The sequence below is a fragment of the Eutrigla gurnardus genome (genome assembly GCF_963514095.1).
Source record: "Eutrigla gurnardus genome assembly, chromosome: 10".
Classification (NCBI taxonomy): Eukaryota; Metazoa; Chordata; class Actinopteri; order Perciformes; family Triglidae; genus Eutrigla; species Eutrigla gurnardus.
In genome coordinates this window covers 4891736-4915893 of record NC_139924.1, presented here as the reverse complement: position 1 = coordinate 4915893, position 24158 = coordinate 4891736, and the positions used below count along the sequence as shown (strand labels likewise).

Below are 24158 nucleotides of genomic sequence, written 5' to 3'. Positions count from 1 at the left end.
AACTATTAGATCTCACCTAGCCGTCCACTGCCCTGAGGCCGTCGCTGGTCAGAAAACACACAGAGCGTCGGCCTCAAACCCCCACTGACAGACGACTCTACATGTGATCGGCTGGCGTTGGGTGCTGACATCGTCATGTGTGCGACGCGGCTCAGAGGTGTTGACTGCAGGAAGACAAAGGGCACTCTGGGACATGGAAAAAGATATCCGCTTGCTGTAGGGGCTACTGTGCTGTGTATCACCTTACCTTACATAATTGGGTCCATACGAGCACCAAATGGCGCTCGCTGTGGCGCCCAACAGACAAGGAGGGCGAGTTTACCGGAGGGAGAGGGAGATGGAGGTTGTCACCTGAACTGTCCTCCCTCCTCGTTTCTTCCCGTCTCTGTGGAGAGAAACGGACAAACTGACTCATCTGGGTTTGAGGGGCTTCGGTCTTCACTTCCTCCTTTTTCTCTACAACACAATGGTAATTGGTAGGAGTGGGTGTGTGTACATCTGGTGCATTAACTCCCCCGTCCAACCCCACTCCTCTTCATCTACCCAGCCCCCACCCTGTTGAAAGCTCATTAAAAGACCTGCTGTTAATGAGCTAGAGGGATCATAGAACTTGATTTTCATTAGAGGGGTGTGTGTGTGGGGGGGTGGGTGAAGACCAGAGATGCTGGTGCAGAGGTTTTTATGCCCTTAAAATGGAGTCAGCAATTATCCCAACCCCTTGACACTCCCCACCCACCCTGCTCTGCCTCCTAACATGCCCACAAACAATCACCAAACTACCCCTCCTCACCGTTGGATCCTGAGAAACCCTCGTCGCCCGTGTCCCATCACAGCTCACTGCACCCTTCTCACAACCTGCAGGACGACCGACACACACACACACAGTACACACAGTACACAGTACACACAGTACACACACACACACACACACACACACCCCCCTGCTGGAATTACATTACAGCGTTCCTAGACAAAGCCAGCAACATCACAGGGATGTAAACAAGGAGTGAGGGTCCCTAATCCAAACACTCACATTAAAAATTAATAACTCAGCGCTGACTGTGGTCCTCAGAGAAACGACCCACTCTGACGAAGACAACACCCTGGTGAGAATAGCTTCTTAAAATAGTTTCAAAAGCTTTGTTCTGGGTACCAGAAGAAGAAAGGGGGACGAGCCACATCGTGGAAAAGCAAACAAGCAGAAAAAGGACTCCACAAAACAAAATATTCCACCTCAATGCTTTATTGAGGCTCCTCGTGAGAAGGTGAATTACAAAATGGCGTCAAGTTTACAAAGACAGCGGAGCTTCACAATAGCCGGTGTTCAGCAGAAAGGAGATGGTAGGAAAAGTGGAGGCAGTTAATATCAATAACAATAACAATAACAAGCATAGCAACAGCGAGAATGTCAATCTATGTACAAAATATTATCCCTGAACGTTACACTCATTCACAACACACACAGTCGTTTGTTTCCCTGACATGAATGAAGGTAGAAATCAGATACACCAAGTCATCACAGTAGTCACGAAAATGACGGCAGCACTCTACTTTGACAAATCGTCCTGTTTTTTGGGAATTAAATGAGCAGATTTCCTCTCGTTTGACTTGTGTTTTTTAATCCTCGTAGGCGACACACCCACCGGGAGCACGACACAGCGACTGTGACCTGCTGAGTCATGCTCTGGACACAAGATCACAGGACAGGTTCAAGTAGAAGTGTCACCTGAGGATTTCCCATCCCCCCATATGTACACAAACAAACAAAAAAACACATTCACACAAACTCACCCAAGTGCTTCCCACAAAACTCCACCTATCAACTAGCTACTCCAGCACCTCTCAACCCTGTAGTTCAGCAGTTACACAACCACCAACATGCAGCATTCATAAATTAGGAATAATTCAAAACACGGGGAACAAAAAAAACCCAGAACAAATGGCTGCAAAACATGCACGCGCTTCAAACAGTCCTGCACTTTACAAATGTAAACAACGAAAGCGAGAGATTACCATCACAATAATAGGTACGAATAGAGAAAATAATACACACCCGTTTCACATGAAGGTAAAATTGCTATTTTTTTTTATATGCATAGAAACGAATCGTGAAAAAAAAAACATCAGTAGGTGAGACTTTAAAGTCTCCTTATTCACATTTATAAAATTAAAAAACTGAAAATCATCCATACATACTTTAACAAAGTCGGGAGCACAACCTTGCCGGGCTCATGAGCCCTGTAAACATCACGTTAAGTGACAAGTGTTGTGACAACCAAGCGCCTTTAAAACGTCTGAGAAGCTGCAGGCCGACAGTGTTTGGATTCATTTCACCCTCGTGTTCCAACATCTTTAGTCTTTAAAAGGTCTTCTCAAAAAACAGCAACAGCTAGAAAACACAATATGACCTTTCTCCGTCTGCTGACGATATATTATCATTCTATTGCTTTTTTATTTTTATTTTTATTCAATACAATTGCATCATATTATCAATTGCTATATTATCTGACAGGTAATCTGTCTCCACCTGTCCAGCGAGATAAATCACTCGTCTTTTGCATCCTGCACTGCAACATGGTGATCAGTTTCCTGTGTCTGTGTGGACTGTGGCGGTTCACTTCCTGTTCAAGAGCTCTGGTAATCTCCCCGCTGAATGTCATGGCCTTGTTTATGCTCTGTGGTCTAAAGAACTGTAGGCACTTAGTTTCCACCGGCAGCTTTGCATACAATCATGAGCGGCGTGGCTGCTGGGTGCCTCGGCGCGGGCAGAGAGGACAGGAACGCTGCTTCTTTTAACTAGAAGCAGCTTAACTTGACTGTCTGTTCAATGATGGGCAAATTCTTTTTATTGGAATGGGAGACTTACATCCTATACAGTGGTATTTAATGTCAATAAGTGGATGAGAGCAGCTCTCAGGGCGCGGAAGTCAACGATAAGCTGACCTCTGCGCTGTTCTCGGGTGCGAGATCGTCTGGACTCCCTCCGTTCTCCACGTACTCCGCGTGGCTTCCCTCCTCCACCTCCATGCCTCTCGTCACGTCGCTCTGAATTTTTCGCCCTACGTCTATCTGATCCAACCTGGCTTCGTCCTCCTCCATCTTCACCACCACCGCTTCCTCCTCAGCTTTTATGGCGGCCAAAGTGTCCGCGGCGCTGGCCTGTGCGTACGCTCCCACGCTGGCGTGGCTCAGCCCGTGGACTTTCTTCAGGTGCTTTTCCAGAGTGGCGTAAACGGTGAAGGGCACCGAGCAGAGCTGGCACAAGAAGGACGCCTTGGCTCCCTGGGCGCCGTGGGTCTTCATGTGGCGCGTGAGCTTGGAGCTCTGAGCGCAGGCGTAGTTGCAGAGGCCGCAGCGGTAGGGTCGCTCCCCAGTGTGGCTGCGGCGGTGCACGGTCAGGTTGCTGCTGTTTCTGAACTGTTTACCACAGTACTCACAGGCCTCATCTTTCTTCTTCTTACCAGCTGAACCGGCAGTTATGTTGTTGTTGTTGTTTCCCACGCTGACCCCTCCTCCTCCCACACTCCTCCGCTCATTCTCCCTCTGCCACTCCTGCACCACCTCGCTGACTTTGGCTGAGCTCCACTCCGTCTCCGTCTCTATGATCTCTCCTCCTTCGTGCTCCCATTCTCCGACTCCTCGCACTCGGTCGGTCATCTCCGGCCGCTTGGGCGTGCAGTTGCCGCTGGCGATGCCGCTCTCGCCGCTGCCCCCCGTCTCTCCGCTCTCCAGTGAGCCTTCAGAGGGGCTGGCACAGGGCGAGGTGTGCGGAGGCTCCCCCTGCCCCTCCCCGTCCTCCTCCCCTCCCTCTCCCCCCTCTCTCTGGCGCTGGTACAGCCTCAGCAGCTCCCTGTCTGGCGGTCTAACCTGGGTGAGCAGCATCAGGCCTGAAGCTATGGACGGGTGTTTGGGCAAGGACAGGTCCACCTCGGAGGAACCCTGGGCTCTCACTTCTGCACCCACCATTCCCTTCCCCACGAAGCTACCAGCTGGCTGCATTTGAAACCCCCCTCTCACCCCATGTCGCCCTTCATCCTCCTCCATCACGACCATCTCCACCGACTCATATCCAGCACCTCCGACTCCGGCCTCCCTGTGATGGCTCCTTATGTGCCGAGCCAGCTGGCCACTCTGTGAGAAGGCCTGCCCGCACACTCCGCAGTGGTAGGGCCTGTCGCAGGAGTGAGTCCGGCGGTGGGTGGACAGGGCGCGGATGGACAGGAAGTTCTGGTCACACAGCTCGCAGTGGAAGTCCCCCTGGTGGGCACTGGTCTGAGGAAAGGGAGAAGCTGCTGGTGGAGACGAGGACGGGGACAGCGGCAGGCCTCCGGGGGAGCTGCCGGTGGTGGTGTTATTACCCTCGGCCAGCTCCCTGAGCCGCACTGAAAAGTTCAGAGCCTGCACGTTACCGGAGGTGGAGGTGGCGTGTGTCTGACGGGAGCGACTGAGGCGCATGGTGGAGGGCCGAAAGGCCGAGGAGAGAGCTTGGCTCAGGTGGCGAGGGTCCAGAGTGGCTGCAGCAGGCTTGTGCTCTTTGAGTCCTCGTCTTACTCCTCCTCTCATGTCCACGTCATCCTCCTCGTCCTCTTGGTAGATGCTGAAGGAGTGTGTGTGCTGGGCGTGCTGTAAGAGCGCCCATGCAGATGGAAACACGCCTTCACACTGCTGGCAGGTGAAGTAGGAGGGCTCCTCGGACACTGGGAAACAAACAAGCGGTTTTAATTAATGGTTGGCTGACTTTTGGGGCACTTTTTGATCACAGCATATTGTTAAAGTTGACATGGCGAACATTTTTACAGATTCAAAGTCACATTTATATCTATTTGGAGTTCACCTGAGGAATGTTAGTCACATAGTTCACTCTCTTTTAGCTCCGTTTTTGGTCTCTACCAACTCAAAATGATGCAATGAGAGTAAAGTTATCGAAAATACAAACGATGACTTGAAAGACTCTATAAAAGTTAGAGAACCTGAACAGGAACATGGATATCTTCATAAAAAAGGACACATCTACCAGACAAATAGACATATCGGTATGGACTCAAATGAATGGAAGATGAAGAGGAGGGTCAGGTGATGAAGAAGGAACGGTAAAAGAAAGAAAAATGTGCAACGAAAAGTATAACCCAAAGCAAAAATAGAGAAATGGGGTTTCCGAATTTGAAAAAAAACCCAACAGAGATGCAGTGGAGTTGGAAAGTACATCTGGAGATATTTTTATATGTGGATAGCTTTGTCTCCTAACTGAGAGCCACTCTCCAATTAAGCTGCAAATTGCTAATTAGCAGAACGTAGAAAATGAACGCTTTATGCAAATCAGGCACTGACTCAGCCTGCTTGACAAATGAGGCCTTTCTGCATAAATCAAAATTGGAGAGAAGATCCCCAAATTGAGGGGGAAAACGGTTCTTTTTTTCCTTCTTTTTTGGAGAGGTTCAAAGCAGACTCTGGTATAAGCCTCTTTCATGTTTCCTCAAGTCAAATCCTTCTGTATTTTACTGGAGGGGGGAGGAGAGTGAAGATGAAAAAGAGAGCAACTGTTTCTTTCTCTTTTCCCCCCGTCTCCCACCCTCCCTCTGTCTGGAGACGAGAGGAGCTGTGGTGCTCATGTCCTTTAACCTAGCCTGAGGAGACACCCAGGAGAAGTTGAGATACTTCTCTTAAAAATAGGGTGGAGAGAGAGAGAGAGAGAGAGAGAGAGAGAGAGAGAGAGAGAGAGAGAGAGAGAGAGAGAGAGAGAGAGAGATAGGTAGGTCAGGGCTCAGGAGATAAAGAGAAAATGAGATAAAAAGATTATAATGTAGTACGGGGGGCCAAGAGACACCACGAAAATATGTCACCCCTTTGGATTGTACTTGAGACCCATCCTCCAACCCCGGCTCTCCTCACCCCTCCACCCCCCAAAACCCTCCAAATCTTTCCCTGAGGGGTGAGTTGGTGGGGGGGGGCTTTTGTCTCGGGGTCCTGGAGTGAAACACAATACCCGGCCGGTTTCTCTTTCCTTCCCTCTCTCCTCTCACTTTCTCCTTTTTTTTTTGTAAGGATTCCCATTTGGCCCGGGGTAGCACTTGAATATTAAGCAGAAGCAATAACTACTAATTAAAAATGCAGATTGGCTGGGAGCACTAACGAGCAGCAGGCAGAATCTCTTTTCCCTTGGGAGGGAGAGGGAGGAGAAAAGAGAGGAGGAGGAGGAGGAGGAGGAGGAGGAAAGGGGGGCGAGAAATTGAAAGAGGGCAAGGCGAAAGTGTGTTGAAGATGGGGGGGGGGGGGGGGTAAGGAGGAGGAGGGGGGTGTTGGAGATGAGAAAAAAAAACAAACAAGGAGAATAAATAAAAAGGAATGAGACAGATGCACGCGGCTCATCGGTAATCCATCCCACTCCCTTTTCTCCTCCGCCGTCGCCGCTTCTCTATCAAGCAAATACAGAAAAGAGATGGAGGACCATTCTGTTGTGGGATAACTGCTCCTTCACATTCAGTCACTCAGAAGCGTCGGATGCTCAGCTTCCCTCCCGCAACAACAACACCATTTCTTATTACTCACCCCGCTGCAGGACGTCCAATTAAAGCCCTCCTTTTGCTACTTCAACATGCAAGAACTCAAACTTCACGTCACAAACCAGACGCTTCGAGGAGATAAATAAAGCTAAACACCGGCTAACGTTGTGATTACCAACCCCAACAAATGCAACCTACATTCACGAATGAAACTTTAATCCAAAGTTATCCAGTTTTTCATTATTCACAAGCTGTCATACTGTCTTTGCCCCCCTCACACGTTAGGTTTGTGGAATAATCCCGCCGGCGCAAAATTACCAAAACTTGTGTGTTCTCCGACTGTAAGTAAGAGACGGAGCGAGATGAGAAACAGACTGAAGTAGAAAAACAAAGAGACTGTGGACAGAGGGAAATGGTGCGTGCAGCGGTCCCCTGAGCGTTAGACAAAGGAAGGAACTGCTAACGTGTGTGTACATGACAGACAGGGTTTCAAAATGTGCAGAGGGGCACTCATACCTACTATGAGTGTGCAGCTCAATCATCTGTCCATCTGCAGTCATTTACAACATCCTGCTGCATACTCCCTTCTTCACCTCAGATATAGCATACCTTCATATATATATATATATATATATATATATATATATGACCTTTTCACAATAAGTCTCCTCCATCTCAAACACACTGTTAGCCACTGGATGTGAAATTTTCAAAAGGGACTGTAATGAGAATTCATGAACTGCTGATTGACTTCCACCGTGACGTATCACATTGGGCATGACCATCGGGGCGTCCACCCTCTTCTTCTCCGAAAGACAACGGCAGAGGAAAAGGTGGGACAAAAACGGAAAATCAAACGCTAATATGCGATGCACAGAACGAGGAGACACAGAAAATGTGACGACCCGGGGGGAAGAAGAAGGACAAGATGCACAAGATGAAAAAAGGAGCAGATTCCCAGGAGCTCAGGTGGCTCGGCCCGGGGCCGAACACAGGGAGATGGCAGTGGAGCTGCACATGATGCAATGTCCTCCATTACAGTGTCATGACAGCGAGGAGAGCTGCTCCTCTGACCGTGTCATACTGTGGCGCACGACTCAGAACCAGCGAACCCCTTCCCATAGGACACGCGGCCTTAGAACGGCAGAAACATGCTTCGTGTGGCGTTTAGGGGACGTGGTCTGTCCAGGGCGTCGTGGAGGACGGAGCGGGGGGAAACATGTTTACCTGGCCATTCCACCTCAGAGACTGACAGTCAGGGAGACGAGAAGAGCTCAGGTGCTCGGTGCGGAGCCCTCGGGGACCCTCGGTGCCCTCCGAACGCTCCTGACGCCTATCCTTTCCACACAATTAGCCTGTGCGTCACTAACTCACGAAGGTTTGCTAATGGCAACGGCTAGCTAATGAGCTGGACTCGGGGGGGAGGGGGTGGGGGTAGTTGCTAAATGAAGAGGGTGAAAAAAAATCAAACAAAACAAAAAACAGAGTCACTAATTAGCAAGCTGGCTTCTTTTTCTGCATGTTCTTCACGCGCTCACCTGCTTTGCCTCGCTCCGCCTTCACCACGCCATCAAGCCCCTCCCCCCTGGCTCGGCCCCCTCTCCTCAGCTCGATGAAGGCAGGCCCCGGCTCGGCGTTGGCGACGTGTTGCTGCGTTCGGTTGGCAGGTGAGGGGGGCGTGGCGTTGGCGTTGGGGGCTTGGTGTTGTGAGCGGCAGCCACCCTGTTTGTGCTGGATGAACGCCAGGATGTGGGCCAGAGGGAAGGCCCGGCTGCACTGGCCGCAGGTCAAAAGGTCACGACCCCCACAAGGAGCTTGCACCAGTGGAGGTGGTGGTGGAGGAGGAGGAGGAGGAGGAGGCCGGTCGTCCGATGACGTGGTGCATCCGTCGGTCTCATCTGAGAAACATGACAGAGAAGAGAGAGAATTACCACAGAGGTTACATTACTTTAACGTTTACACAGAGACTGATTCATGGCACTTCACTGTTTCTACACCATTACCATGAATACTGGTGAAAACAGAAATAAAGAACAATGTTTTTTAAATAAAGATGCAGCAAAAATTTTATTTTTCAAGCAAACACAAGTTTCAGTTTCTCACATGTGAACATCATCTGTTTTTTCTTTCAGTTAGACTCATTGACACAATCCCTTTTCATCCCGTATTCTTCACCCTTTCTTTCTACAGCTGATGGGTGTTATCAGCTTTTCCCTGGAGCGTAGATAGTTTGTAGTGTCTATGGAATTGTAAACTACAGAGAAATCAACACTGAACATCCTTAACATTAACACTTTCTCTCCCCAGAAAAAGGCTGAATATACAGGCGACACCAACATGTTCTGAACACACGTGATTTTGGATCTCTTTTAGACTCTTTTAGACTGTCTTACAAATTAACAACCCAAAGTGCTGTTAGACCTCAGTAGAGCGACAAAACAGGCGTGGCGATTGAAAGAGCAAGTTTCAGTTGTGAGCTCTAAAGCAACGAGGCCAATCTGCTCAGTCAAAACTGACCACTTCCTTTAACCAACCCCGAAACACAGACCCGCTCTGAGCCAACCGTGTCCATCTCAGCAGCATCAAGCTCACATTAAACGTGACAATCACCGACAAGTGAAGTTGTTGATTTCTAACTGGAAAATTAAGACCAAAGCTGTCACTTTATACTCAAAATTACAACTCGCCCCGACAGCCACAGGCAGAGTTTCTCAACAGGAAGTGTTTAGCAATAAAAAAATGTCTGAAGGTGTTTGAGATAAGAGCAGCCCCGATGTGCGTGTGTGTTGGTGTGTGGTTTTTTTTTTTTTAGTGTTCACAAAATGTGCAAGACAGCTCATGTGATTAAATGTCAACAACCTGACAACTCGTATGTGTTTAGCTGGAAGCCCTTTGAAAGGCTGGACAGGTGCAAGCAGAGGGTGTTGTTGGAGAGGTGGACAACTTCAACAACATCAGAGTCTGAGTAAACTTCACTGTTTCCTAAGAAAGGATTCCAGCTCAGGCCAGGTAGAAGGGGGGGCAGTATTGCTCAATGCGGTCATGGGCACACCTTGATGCCACGACTGGATCACCTGCCCCTGCTCGGCCGGCTAACATACAGGACAGGTACAGACAGTACAGTCTGGAGTCGGATCTCGCCAGTTGTTACTCAAAAATGTCACCTTTCCTGTTTCAGGGCTGCGCTGTTTGTGCAGACTTGCAAGGCGCGGTCACACACACACACACACACACACACACACACACACACACACACACACACACACACACACACAGTTGAGTCAGGGCCTGTGGTCACACCAGACACGCACCACTGGTCTCCAGTAGAGAACTGTAAAAAAACAAATGGGTTCAAATTTCCCCTCTTATTTCCCTTCAGACATCACGTTTCTTTGTAAGCTGCGCTGTTTACTCTGAACCTCCACAGTCTGAATGGGGTCTGTTCTACTTTCTTAATGAGAATACAAACATGAAAACAAGGAGGATGGAGGTAATCTCTTAAAACAGGCGATGGAGTCCGGGGAGGGGGAACTTGATCGTGGTCTAACGTGGAGATATTAATCATCGTGTTCGGACCTGTAGCCTCTGAAAACAGCGTGCCAACAAACCGGTCCTTCCTCTCCGAGCACGGCTGCAGCAACAGTACACATCAGGACAAACTTGACAGGAAATATAGCTTCTTTTTTTTAAAGATTTGTCAAAAAGGGGATTCAAAACACACAGTGACACGATTTAAGTCAGTGTATGAACGTTAAATAATCTCAGGAGGATTAAATAAAAACATGCTTGTAAAAAATAAAACATCCCATCATATGAAAGCAGCGCGGATCCAACCATGCGCGCGAACTGAAACAAACCTGTGACCTGTTTTATCATATAAACCTCTCTAAACAGTTTCACCGTGTCCACACACACACAGAGACACACCGCCCCCACCCCCTCTTGCTCACCGTGAATTGCACTCAGGTGCTGCGGTCTGCTTCCAAGTTTGCGCCTGGACATCGCGAGTCGAGTGTTTGGCACCTTGTCTGCGTCCCAAAGAAACAAAACCCTCCGAAAGCACAATCCGTCTCCTCCGGTGAGAAGCGCGAAGCCCGGGCGGCGGGAACAGACTGCGGAGACTCGCTGGCCTCCACCTGGACTCACACTGAGCACTGAAGGCAGCGTTCAAGTTCACGCGTCTTCCCCCGCAGCGAGCGGAGGGCAAAAGGGGGCATGGGCGGCTGTAGGCGCCGCCCGCCCCGCTCCTACGACCCTGACCCCGCCCTCCTCCTCCGGCTTAACGCACTCCGCAAACACGCTCTCCTATCACTTTAAAGCCCTTTACTCCGTTAACAAATGTTTCTCTTAACAAGCTTTTGCTCTCGGTTTCACTGAAGCTTTTTCACATCCGATAGTGGAAACCCAACATGTCAACCGTCCCCAGCGGCTCAGGGGAACTTCCTCGTTGATTTCAACACAGGTGTCTCCGACTGAACTATAACCCGGGCTGCACTGGTTTCTCCCGTTCTCATTGACCAGTTATGACTGTTAGGCGGCCATAAAACAGAAACAAGCTTTAGCAGTGAGACAGCCACGAGAAGCTGCAGTGAAACGCCTGACGCTTTAGCGCTGGGATCTGTCGCCACCTACTGGTGGAAACATACATCAAATATTTGAGGTACACGGAGGAAAAAGAGAACAAATCATTTCAAAATGGGTTTTATTTGTTGTTCTGAATTTAACATTCCACGTTATTAGGAACAATAATTGCTGCTGCTAACCAGTTGGCAGAGGACAGAGTATAAAAAGAGTGGTCGACAGATTGATTCAGACATTAACTTCTCTCATTAATGGATGTGTATAAATATCCTGTACATCAGCTCATGAAAGTTGGATAAAATGGTCTTGAGTGAGAGCGTTTCTTAAGGGAAAATAAAATGCTGCTTGAGAGGGCGATGTGAAGTGTAAGCTGATATATTGCTTAGTATCATGTACTCTGAAATACAAATAAACATATCCAAATGAGCTGAGGAGGATGAGAAAGGAGCATGCAGAGGAAAGCATAAGATGAAGCAAAACTGAAAAGTGCAGATCAAAGTCCGCTTGGCTCCACTAGTCGGCTGTGTAATTAAACAAAACGATCAAAGTAAAAATGTTGTATTCTGCAGAAACAGAGAACATCTCTCCATGTTTCCATGCAACAGGCGGTTTGTTGGACAGTGTGTGTGTTAATGACAAGCTTCTGAAATTAAAGTACTGTAGGATGCCTCCCGTGTTCTCCATGGCTCAGTATCGGTAGGGTGGACTCCGGGACCGAGACCGGGACCGGGACCTGGACCTGGAGCGGGACCGGGACCTCCTGGAAAAAATAAATAAAAACCAGTATGAAGTGGGAGAGCAGCACAATCTGGCAGCATAAAGAAGATGTGCCTTTAATGATTCTTGAGATTAACATGCGATTCAACAAGCATGTCCTTGTCACCTGCAGGCTCATTACAATATATATAGACCCCATCAGAGGAGGCTTAAGGACTACCTTTGCAAAGCAACATATTTGTTTTAGTAAGTCAAACAGACTGGGCTTTTCTCAGCAGGGGGGCTAAAGAGAGAGGCGCTAAAACGGAGCGTTTCAGACAGTGAACAAAGGTTTATTCAGACACACGGTCATAAAAACTAGTGTTCTTTAAGAATGAGGTTCCTCTAGAAACTCAAAATACAAGTATGAAGTTGAAAATGAACATCCCCTTTAAACCAAACTTTGATAGTCACAATTTAAATGATTTAAATAGTTGAGAAGCCCTCCATGTATCGGCTGTTAGGACCATATCAGATATATTGGGAAGTTGGTGTTTGTAGCACAGAGAGGGCAAACATATGTTTGAGGTCAAAAGAAATTAAAATTCCAGTGCACACCAGAATCCCACCACAGACACTATTTTATTGATTAATTACATTTAAACAGGATTTAGAGCCGGCTACAGGTTTCACATTAGTGTAGAGAAGAGGAGCTCCATGTTTACGGGGTGTATTCACTTTATATAACACGTCTGAGGTCCCTTAGAAACTCTTATACTTTGTACACTGACACATTGTTTTTCTCCCCCAATTGTAAAATTAATTTAAGTTTATATTCTGATACTACTACCTCAACAGCACAACTATACCAATAAGTGTTTTTTATATACATAACATATTTGATGGTTTATTTTTATACTTATTTGACTTTAGTTACGTGTATAGGTCACATTACTATGTCTTAAGGCCCGTTATCTATTTATGAGCATATTATTCTTCCTTAGGGGGTAAATGCAGCTGTAAACATTCCTCAGGGATTGATAAAGTATTCCGATTCTGATTAAAAAAATGGAAAAGCAATGTTTGTTTAAAGTCTCACATATGAGCGTTGGTTCAGTGGGGCTCTACTTGAGACTTAACCTGAACCTAAAACATTCTGAAACTAAACTCATGGCTGTATTAAAGTAGCTGTTCTCTGCACTTAATGTTAGACTATTTACTTTGACTTTGGGCATTAACTTTTTTCTGTTGTTCGAGGCCCAACTTCTCTCTCAGACTTGACACAATAAATAAGTAAAGAAAAGGCCAAGTAAGCCTGAGTGCCACTTCTGAAAGGCACCGTGATGAGCCTTTGAGATGGTGTGTTTGTGCATTAATGTGAAAAGGCTCCCATGATTCATTCCGTTTCATCGGAGCCGAACAGATTCTTGTGGCTTCTCACATACCTTCTGTGTGAGCTGTGTTCTCGGCCTGGAGGGACAGAGGACACAGAGACACTATCAAAATGACGACATGCCAGAGCCTCATGAGGGCTATAAAACTGTCAAAGCAGAATGTGACGCCAGCAAAGGAGACAGGTTAAATGTTTGTTATTTCTGTTTCAGTATGGACAATAAACATGGCACTCAACCCTATTATCATATTAGATACACATGGCTCTGTGATCAGAAATCTAAACTCTTACCATGTTTGGAAGGAGAGGGCGAGTGACTCTGTCGCCCATACTGTCTTTCCCATTCATCCCGCTCCTTCTCGCGTCTCTCGCGCTCCCTACACAGAGAGCCTCTGGGTCAGACAGTTGCAACACACCAATACCAAACAGTCCACTCACACACAGATACTTACTTCATGCGTATCTTGCGTGCCATGGCTCGTAGCTCTCCCTCTCGCTCCTGTGAAAAAACAAAAACACAGCAATGAGGGGAGGTACAGGATAACACACACGGACACACACATAAACAAACAAACTCAACCCACACACACACACACCTGTCGTTTGTTTTCCTGCTGCTGGACCTTCACCTGAGCAGCTCTTTTATCCGCCTTGGCTGCAGGACAGGAAAAACCACAGGAAATTGAGTGTAAAAAAAAAATACCTTCATTAATTGCATAATGTGTCAAAATGCACAACAGATACATCTCAACATGTTCTGTCGTGTTTTACTCACACTGCTTGTTGAGTGCCTTCTGCATTCGTAGCTTCAGACGCTCCTGTGGGGTCATCTTGGGCTGCAGGTGACACAAATGTGTTAGCATGTCCTTTCACAGCCCGACAAAAGGGTGTGTGTCAGCATAAGTGTGTGTGTATAAGAGAGGAAGATCAAAGGCACGGTGCTGGCATACAATTTGGTACCATCGCCTTATGTACAGTATGTGGTGGTGGCAATAGATACATTAATTGCGTGTGCGGTTTGTTGGGACAACAAGCACACTTGAATCTTACTGGATGAACAGGCTGTCTGCATGTGTGTGTTTGGGGACAGAGGGGACTGCTGCTGTAGCTCACAGCTACTATAGGAGGAGCAGGACAGGATCCAGTCACATCAACCTTCACAACTGAATAAATGTATATGTACCATCAGTGAGACAAAGAGCTGGAGGCAGCAGGAGGAGGAGAGGGGGGAGAGAGAGTATGAAAAAGAGAAACAGGGACAAGTTCAGGTCCGGTGAGTTGGGAAAGTTCAGAAAGAGCCAGTGGCATTTTCTTACGGACACACCCATCACTGGGCCGCATAAACCTGGCCAGGCAAGAAAAACTGCAGTCACAGCACTGCCGAGAAGAAGTGCGTTTGTCTGTTGGAGAATATTCAAATATGTTCTTCTTCTTTGGTAGTGCAGTGAGAAGAGAAGCTTGTTGAGGACCACAAACGGTCCAGACAGTTAGAACATAACAACAAATAAATATGTAACTTGGTCTCAAAGAGACAAACAACTCATGTCTGTACAGTTAATATGAAGCTACCATAGCTGGTTATCTTAGTACAGTATAAAGACTGGACGGATTAAACAAACAACATTAATTAGTGAGTGATAGAGGTGCTGGGAAGCTGATGTTTTTGAATAGCCATGCCGTTTCCAATCTTTGTACTACATTAAGCCAACTTGCTGGTCTCCGTGGTTTCATATTTAGCGTACAGACACGAGTCCTCAGCTCAAAACAGTGTCCCATAATGTCCAACTGTTAGTATAACTCTCATCTTAAGTCTTCAATCTGTATGGGGACATAACGCATTTCATGTTACAGCTTCAGTAAGCGTGTGCTCTGCTGCTTGTTGAAACAAGCCAAAAAACAAACGGGCGTCCAGAGTGCACCTGGCCACTGATGTGTGATAAACTGCTGCTTATAGGACACAACAAACAGATATAAAGACGCTCCACTCTCACCCACATGTATATGTATACATGCATGCACAACCCACACTAAGTGCAAGACCATAATGACTTCATGGGGTGCTGAAATGTTCACTCCATACACAGACGGCAGCATCAATTCAGTCATTTGTCGCTGTTGGCAAGTTCACATTCTTCTCAGCAAAACACTTGAGAAGGTGAAGAATGCTGTAATGGCAACTGCAAAACAGATGACATGCTTTGACTGCACTTGGGGGTGGGGGGGTGGGGGGCTGGGGGATTACATCATCATTTTATTTTCTGTGGGCAACAATGGTTTCTACATCCCAGTCTGGTGGACAACCACGTCAGCCTGTCAGGGATGAGGGAGGCGTAGGCTTTAGCAAGAAACCCAGCTAGATCAAATTCTTACTGACTTTGGCAGCTCCCGTCTCTTTCCCACCCGGAGTATCAGGCCTGGCGACAGGAAGAGGGAAAGGACAATTAGCTGAGGACATAAAGACATCTTGATCTATCAAAGAAAACATTGTTTCAACAAAGTACACATAAGGCATTAAATACATAATGCTTTCAGAAATTATTCCTATGGCTTAACAACACTGTAGGGCTGTGTTTCCCGTCATCAGGAAGCGTGTCTAATCCTGTGGTGGCTGAATATAACTCCACACAACATTCCCCAAAGTAATGCAATACTACTACTATTATTATAATAATATTAGGCAATAAAGCGTTCCATCCTTTTGTAGAATAAAAGTGCTCAAAATGTAGCTGTTGGGGTCAGATTCAGATGACTAACAGGCAGACAGGACCCCCTCAACAGATGTCTTGCCTCATTTCTATTGCGGCTCTGTGACGCCCTCCGTTGGTGTCTCAGCGGCGTAACATTCTGTCACCCCTTCAGGTCTCAGTACCTTTTACGAAGACGAGGGTGTGGAAAAAATACTCCCACAAAGAAAAAGGTAGTGTAAAAGGGGCTATTGAAACTCAAAACCAAAACATTGCAGCATATAGTTGTTTTTGTTTTATGTGCTGTGAAAATCACCAAGATTTTCATAAAGTGCATCCATATTTTGGTCAATTCTACCATATTCTACATTTTATTTTTATCATCAAACTTCGTGTCCATATTTTCCACATCATGAATCAGTTAACAAAAACGTGCTTTGCCCAAAACATTTGAAACTACGGCACTACTTCAAAAAGAAAATTGCTTCAGACAGCACATCACTCTGAACCGCTGCTCAAAAAGCCCTGAAAGAAACATTTGAAGTTTTGACTGTACTGTACCACTCTCAGGTATATGCATGAACATTCACATTTTAATGATACCTCTCTAATGAAAAAGCCCCAAACTGCAGTGTATGATATTTCTGGGAGTGTGAAATCATACTAAACTAATCACTGTCAACTTGTGATCCTGGTCTTCTTACTTTCTTAGCTTGTCACAGACGGTGTTGGTAGAAGGCTGGTTTCCTCGGTGAGGGGAGGGACTGTGGTTGGGGCGACTGGGGGACCGAGAGGGACTGCGGCTGACACTGTCCACCCGCCGGTGGCCTCCACTGCTGCGAACCCCTCGCCTCGAACTGCCCCCCTGCCGTGAGCTGGAACGGGACCTGACAAAAACACATCGTGTCACTGCCATGTGTGTGTAAAACAACAACCACGACCTGTTCGGAGACATTGGGGAGTCTTACCTTGTCCGTCTGCGTGCCGAGTATCGTCTCCTGTCTCGGTCCCGGTCCCTCTCTCGTCCTCGGTCTCTGTCGTTGGACCGCGATCGTGTCCAATCACGTCTCCGCCAGGATGTGGCCCCTCCGTTCCCTCCTCTACCCCGGGAGTGAGATCTGGAACGCCGCCTCGACCGCGATCGCCGCCCATCCCTTCCCCCACGCCCACGCCGGGCACGGCGTGAACGGGAAGAAGAGCGAGAAGAGGACCGAGATGAGGAGCGGGAGGAGGAGGAGGAAGGAGAGCGACTGGAGGATGACCTTCGCCTCCTGGACAAACAGAGACATGCAGTTTAATAACAACACCTGCCTAGCATCTAGCCTATCTTCAGAACACTTCTAGCTTCTTTAAAAGAAGAAATTAAAAAAAAAATTGAATGGCACTGCCATAATCTGACATGCACAACCATAAACTCAATGCATGTCAACTACCCAATTACACCCTATTTCTCTAAGCACATGCAGAATAGGTCCTTTTGTAATTTAACAGCAACTCCTTGCATATTTTATTTAAAATAATTATTTAAAAACTGTGATCCACCTCACCTACCACAAAATCAGTAATTCAGCGTCAGTATTCTCTCTGCCTCAACAGCAGTGGTCATTTCAACAATTTGACTGTATGAGGGAAATAACTAATGAAAAGCCAGGAAGGTGGAAAGTTACCGACCGGGAGCCTCTGCTATGACCTGCAGGGTGCTGCAAGGTGGAGGGGACGTGTCCAGAGTGAGGTGCGGTTTCTAGTGTTGTTGTTGCCGATGCTGCTGCTGCTGCCGCGGCGGCTGCTGCTGCCGCTACCGCTTCATCATCGCTGCCTCCGTAGCTGGTGATGAAGGTGATCTTCTCTGGACCTGGAGATCGAGAGCGTGACCGCGACTCAGAAGTAGACTCCGACTCTGGCCTGAAAAATAGATCAGAAAATGAAGGTGGGGTATACATACAGATACAGACTCACCAAATCAGGGAAGACAAAGTAGTCAACTCACCGCTTGTAGGGGTCGTATGTTGGGCTGTCTCTTCTGGCATAGCTGAAATATAGAAGAACGTGAAACGAAACGGCATGAAAATGATCCTGGCTGAAATAAACACGATTCATCATTTTTAAGTGAACATCCTTTTTAGTGAAAAACAAATGATTAATAAGATGATCATAAATTAGTTAATTGTGAGTGAATTCTGCATCATTTCATCCCTGATGAGGAAAACAACTATTGAGAGCGATATACTGTTGCACTCTCTTCCAACAAATGTACTTGTAAGTCGCTTCGGATAGAAGCTTCTGCTAAATGCCCTAAATGTATAAAACATAAAATAAAAAAATACAACTTTACCTTGGTGGGCTTATCTGTCTACCTTTTAGTCTCTTCTCTCTGAACTCTCTTCTTTGTCTGCGAGAACGTCGGCCCTGAAATGATCAAATATTAAGGTCACTTAAAATTAACACACACACACTTACACACAAAACCACACACACAGAGTAAGATAACATCTTACAGAGTACATGGCCTTCTCCGCCTCCAGAGCTTTGGCATGTTTGATGGCCTCCACTTCCTCCTTGTCTTTCCTCAACATCCTGAAAAACAGGTGTTAATTAGGTAAGCAGTGTTCCAACAATAGGCTATCATTATGTCTGTAACACGTTGACTCGTTTGATGTATGACTGATGTTTCTGATCGATAATGGGGTTCTCTGTCATGGAGCTCTATAAGGTTGTGAAAACAAGAACTATACTAGGGTAAAATGTTGGTTTTGTAGTTGGTATTTATTCATGTAAAGTTCTACCAAGACTTTTTATAAGGTCACCCGCGCCTGAATTTCTTACTTTGTAAACTAAGCAATAGAAAAAGCAAGTATTCTCACCTCACAGCATGTTACAAAGACAATAGGTCGTGTATTATCCCAAACCTGTATATCTACTTTGCTCTACATTTGACCTTTGAAACACGAGGACATAGATGATGTTACAGGTGTTACCTAACAAAGTCTCCTTCAGCCATTCCATATGGGGTTGCCATTTTGTTTAAGTCCAACACCTGTTCCTGGTTCAGCTCATCAACATCAACCTCTACATCTGTAGACACACACACACACACACACACACACACCCACACACACACAACATGACACAAAGCTTGTTGCAAAACATGTTGATGCTCATTTTTCCTCCGACAGAGAGCAGATCCTCAGTACACAGCAGGTAAGTAGTTGTAAAGTACAGAAGAAGAAATCATTGAGTTGTCATTCACCAACGTCCTTTAAACACTTACTGTGACTATTTCAACATGTAATATTGTTGACAAAAAAGATGAAAAATATTTTTTTTTAAACGTCACAGAAATGTGAAAAAGAGGATTAAGAAAATGATATACACGTTAGTTTTCAACAAATGTAGGAGTTTGTTTCCTGTATTGCGTGTGCATATACATATCAGGCCTACAGCGGCAGCACAATGAACACAGTCAGGAGGACTCGGAGCGACGTGCTGAAATTAACAATGACAACAGGGCTAGGGAGAAAGGTGATATTTTGGCTGGACTAGACTGACTGGAATGTTCAATGCAACCTGAAAAAAGACTAACTTAAATGCCAACCGTTGTCATTGACAACAGGTATCTTTGACTTATAGCCAACTAACAACTTACAAACCGGATGAGGTCGACCAAACATGATCAACACTAAGATATTTGACACAGGTTGAAATAAAATCCCTGACAAAACAACACATGCACATTTCAGCTCTGCATCCTGTTTTAAAGCTGCACAACATTTTGTGTTAATTTGTATTAATGTGTACTTCTCATTAGTGCCAAACCCATTTCCTCACCGATATCTGGGATGCCCTCATCCTCTTCGGATTCACTCTCTGAATTGTCTTCATCTTTGTCCGACTCGGGGTCGGGCTCCGTCACAGTGCTGTCTTCGTAGGTGTAACCAATGGTGGCCTTCTTTTCTGCCAGTCTGCACAACACGAGCAAGGATTTAGAAATACATAGATAAAAAGCAATCGTGGATTTAAATGCACAGTGGGGATGAAACACAGTTTAATAAGATATCGATTACACACTTTTTCTTCTCGTCCTCATTTGGTTTCTGCAGGCCGCCGTAGAGCTCGTCCAGGTAGATCTGGTACAAACACTGCTCCTCAGAGACTGTAGGACAGCAGGGAGTTTAAGAGCACAACAAGACAAAAGCATAATATACCCACTGTGGGTCGGTTTACACGCATATTAAGGACATGTGTGCCAACAGTGTCTTGGACAGCGATGCAACACGAAACCAAATGTTAAATCCAACTTTTTCTATGAGGTTTGTGATATACTCACTGTTGGCAAAGTCATTCTGCACAAGGCCTCGGTAACGTTCATAATTGCACTTCCTCTCCTCCATCTCTTGCTCTGGAGTTCTGCATGAGACAGAGTAGAAGCTTGTTTTATATTTTACCACTCATTCTGAGCATTTTAGCTTCTAGCAGAGCCTGAAACACTGGAGTCTGAAGACACGCATCAGAAGTAACTGAAAAGATAATGAAAAAAGCTAAAAAGCAGTTATACGGCATATACGGTAACAACCAGTGATTTGATCACCAGTGGTGATAGTGCACAAATACAAGGAGTAGAGTAAAAAGTCTGGGGTGATTAGAACGATGTATAGAACAGCACAGAGTTAAAACATTAAGAAATGTTTAGTCTATGTTTTATGAAGTAGGGAATACATTGTCATTAGCCTTATGATGCACTCTGAATTTAAATAAAGTTATCATTTTTCAAAATAGATGTTCACCGGATGCATTTCAATTTCACAACATTAAACAAGGCCAATCACTGTTTACAATTCAATTGTAACTTTAAAACAAGGAATCTGTCCGTATGTGAATACGTGCTTCACATTATATATGGAGAACCATTATTTCCATCTACTTGGCACATTGCAGGTGTATTGACTCAAGCTCATAAGATTTCCTACTAGTATCCAATATTTGCGTTCTCCTTTAATCAAGTAAATGTCCAATGATCTATGAAGACTGTCTCCACCTTGCTCTTCACAATCACCGTAAGGCAAGAAATTAAGCAGCAGAAAATATTCACACTACACAGGTTTTGGGGTTAAATGTGACGTTAGGTGATTTTGAAACTTACGATGTGCTGAGCAGTGTAGGTGTGTAGGTCGGGATGTAGTCCAGGTGAGCCCTCACATCAAACCTGTCAATCATGTTGTTGGCATCTCCCTGCCACGGCATCCTGACAAAATAAGAGAAGGACATTATATGATCACCAAGACCCCAAAGACACTGAAAACAAACTTCAGTAAAAAAATTTAATTAAATAAACACATTAAAAAATAATAAATGATAAGATAGACCCACATATACGTATACTACATAGTAGTAGTCTTAATCTAAATGATGACACATAGTATGCACACCCAACCATGACTATTTAAACCTCAGACTCAAATTAGTCTGATGTAGCTCCCCCCTGATTTGCAAGACTATGGTTTTGGGTTTAAAGCCTCACTTTTATCTGGCTTTATGGAATGCAACAATGGTGTGTGTGTGTGTGTGTGTGTGTGTGTGTGTGTGTGTGTGTGTGTGTGTGTGTGTGAGTGTGTGTGTGAGTGTGTGTGTGAGTGTGTGTGAGAGAGATATCTTGTGTAAGTGGTGTGTGTGTGTTTGCGTCTCCTCACATGTTGATGGGACTCTCTGCAGCCATTGCCACGGCAGGATCCAGATGGATTTTGTAGGCTCGGCCATGAACCTGCAGAAACTGGGCTGGATCTTTTTTCTATTGAGACAAAATGAGAGGCAGATATAAAAAAATATATAAAATGCCATCTTGTAACTATGTAAATAAAAAGCCAATCAAAAATAAAGATAATTTTACAATAAACTCCTGAATTCAATCATCTATATCATGGACATATTTCCTTGTTGCTTATGTCTCACCATTTCCACAGCATATATAACTACATGTCATGAGCTGATCAGTGATTTTCATTAACATAATGATGCACCACTGTATACTCTGCATTATTATTGTGAATAGCAGCATTATGTTCTTGCAATCCTCAGTTTCATAGCTTGTTTAGCTTGGCCGACATGCACCAGACTGCAGGTACATTTCAGTATACAGGCAACATGAGGGCCGATGCAGTTTATAAACAATTGGACTTTTTATTTCTTTCCCATGCCAAGCAAAAATACCTTTTGAAATTCACTGGGAACTATTTGACTATTCTTCCAGAGAGCTAACAGCACTATTCTCAGGCGATCAGGTCCAGGAGGATTTGTTGTCCTAGAGCTTTACTGTAGTAGAGATAATATTTAAGTAGGCCTATCTCTACGTTGCTCAGATATATGTGGATGATAGAAATCTCTTACTATCTTCTCGTAGTACTCCCGCCGTCGCTCGCCGCGGCGTTTGTAATCTACCATCATGCCACGGAGCTTGCGCTCGTGTTTGCGGGCCTCTTGCCACATGACGGCTCCGCTGGGGGTGGGGGCGCGGCGGGGCACGGTTGCTGTAGAGAGGCAAAGAAGAAGAAGAAACGTGAGAGAGAGAGAGAGAGAGAGGAGAAAGAGTGCACACGGACATGTAAGATGGAAGATGAACAGGCAACGAGAAAAAGGAGACAGAAGAGACAGATAAAAATAAATATTTAACCAGTGCAAGCTGCACACATAGAGCTCAGTACTGTGCATAACCTCAGGCTCACACAACATTCCTTTAAAATAATAAAGCCCAAAATGTTACCCAAAACTCAAATTGTGACAGCCAATCTTCTTAAATACAGATAACAGGGGGCAAGCATTATGGGAATGTCTAATTTGTCCATGGTATGTATAAGAATAATTTGTCTAATTAAAATTGGTAGCTTAGATATGTTATATAAGGGAGTGGAACTTTGTGTGACTTGCGCTTGTGATGATATCAGAAGGAGACGTAGAAGATATTTTTGTTTGTTGTAAGTTAAAAATGTATTTATATAGCCCTTTACACAGATACTATCACAAAGTGCTTCACAGTAAACAAAGAACCAACAGCAGCATCAATTGTATGATTACTCACTCTGCCCTGATTAAAGACACCATGTTTTAAATCATTTATAAGTAAACTGATGGTCTTAGTCACTCCTTTTGTATGCTAATCATTTTAAGCTTGCCCTGATTATTTGCTGGTGCAGAAGGAAGTGACATTCAAGTCAAGAAACTAAACAGACGAACTAAAAGCTGTTATTTTGTTCCCAATCCTGTCAACGTTTTTCTATAACCCATACGCGTCTGTCATATTGAGGAGTTACCAACATGTGTGACTATAAAACACTGACTGCTGCTACTACTACGTAAATAGCACGATCATGTTATTGTGAGATTTGGTGTTAAGTTATTTTTTTCTACGTTTAATCGCGTGCGTTGTTTGTTTGGATAACGTTAGTAGACTAGCAGCAGCAGCAGCAGCAGCAGCAATACCGCCTGCAGCAAATGTGCTAACCATAACGATATAATAATCATCGTTGTAACACAACAGCAATGTTCGTGTATTGTAAACCTCACTCAATTATATAAATAACAATGTCTTCAGAGTTATCGAGGACACTGTTAGCATATCCAGCGACCTGATAGCGCATGCAGCGGGCCTTTATAATGCTGCGCTACTGTTAGCTAGTTAGATCACAGCTAGCCTAGCCTAGCCTAGCCTAGCTTCGCGTAGTTGAGCTTCTCTTCAAAGACGTTAGGAACATCGCGAGAATCAGTCTCTTTAACACCAACAAAACACGAAAGAGTGCTGCGCAGCACGTTGAACGTTGATCTAAAAGTTACTGCGTACCTGTTTTATGGACCACCAACACACACTGGGGTTATTCTCGGTCAGCTGAGTGCGACGTTAGCGAAGTGTGTCACACGCCTCCTTCTCACTCTGTTGTAGCTACTAGCTAGTCTGTCTAAGTAGTACCAACTCCGCCCGACGGGGGCGCTGCAGTTTTTTTTTATACCCAGTGTTGTTTGCCTCACCTCACAGGCAGTATGGTTTGGTTATGCAACTTTTACTATATATTTAAAAACAGGTTTAGTTACTTTATAGATTTAGTTAAATCAAATACTAGCCTACGTGTTGACTTATCTATTATATCAATTAATTAAAACTGACCTCCACTTTTACCAGGTGAAAGTTAAGTTTGTTTAAAAAGTCAAGTGTATTATAGGATCCCCATTAGTTGTGCCCTAACGTAGGCCTACAGATAAAGTGATGGATGAAACATCAATTCAATAAGATAACATATGTAATTCCAAAATCGGCCAATGATA

General features: G+C 45.3%; 2 protein-coding genes across 3 annotated transcripts; both read right to left on the bottom strand.

Moving 5' to 3' along the window:
- Nucleotides 1–1227: 1227 nt before the first annotated feature.
- Nucleotides 1228–10706, bottom strand: znf296 (zinc finger protein 296). Its single transcript, XM_084019718.1, has 3 exons — nucleotides 10451–10706; nucleotides 8039–8398; nucleotides 1228–4697 (listed from the first exon to the last, which is right to left on the bottom strand). Exons 1-3 carry the CDS (start codon nucleotides 10500–10502, stop codon nucleotides 2914–2916), a joined length of 2196 nt encoding a protein of 731 aa, XP_083875844.1. The 5' UTR covers nucleotides 10503–10706; the 3' UTR covers nucleotides 1228–2913.
- Nucleotides 10707–11185: 479 nt separating this feature from the next.
- clasrp (CLK4-associating serine/arginine rich protein) lies at nucleotides 11186–23799 on the bottom strand. Of its 2 annotated transcripts, XM_084019720.1 has the most exons (21): nucleotides 23680–23799; nucleotides 22233–22372; nucleotides 21539–21636; nucleotides 20992–21093; nucleotides 20179–20258; nucleotides 19920–20004; nucleotides 19680–19813; nucleotides 18830–18926; nucleotides 18350–18428; nucleotides 18187–18260; nucleotides 17842–17883; nucleotides 17526–17756; nucleotides 16823–17125; nucleotides 16559–16741; nucleotides 15545–15584; nucleotides 13946–14006; nucleotides 13767–13825; nucleotides 13623–13669; nucleotides 13462–13547; nucleotides 13223–13247; nucleotides 11186–11841 (listed from the first exon to the last, which is right to left on the bottom strand). In XM_084019720.1, exons 2-21 carry the CDS (start codon nucleotides 22329–22331, stop codon nucleotides 11769–11771), a joined length of 1998 nt encoding a protein of 665 aa, XP_083875846.1. In that variant the 5' UTR covers nucleotides 22332–22372; nucleotides 23680–23799; the 3' UTR covers nucleotides 11186–11768. The 2 variants fall into 2 exon arrangements, 1 of the variants encoding a protein (XP_083875846.1); XR_014597851.1 differs by lacking the exons at nucleotides 11186–11841; nucleotides 13223–13247 and having other exon boundaries at nucleotides 15541–15584.
- Between the last annotated feature and the right edge of the window lie 359 nt (nucleotides 23800–24158).

Excerpts from the sequence above, each read along its gene's own strand:
- clasrp (XM_084019720.1), bottom strand. The coding sequence starts at position 22,331 with ATGTGGCAAGAGGCCCGCAAACACGAGCGCAAGCTCCGTGGCATGATG. Across the intron at positions 20,005-20,178 it reads GCAGAATGACTTTGCCAACA|TCTCTGAGGAGCAGTGTTTG; the intron begins GTGAGTATATCA and ends GCTGTCCTACAG. Across the intron at positions 16,742-16,822 it reads TCGGCACGCAGACGGACAAG|GTCCCGTTCCAGCTCACGGC; the intron begins GTAAGACTCCCC and ends TGTTTTTGTCAG.
- znf296 (XM_084019718.1), bottom strand. The coding sequence starts at position 10,502 with ATGTCCAGGCGCAAACTTGGAAGCAGACCGCAGCACCTGAGTGCAATT. Across the intron at positions 8,399-10,450 it reads GCACCTGAGTGCAATTCACG|ATGAGACCGACGGATGCACC; the intron begins GTGAGCAAGAGG and ends CATGTTTCTCAG. Across the intron at positions 4,698-8,038 it reads GGCGGAGCGAGGCAAAGCAG|TGTCCGAGGAGCCCTCCTAC; the intron begins GTGAGCGCGTGA and ends TTTGTTTCCCAG.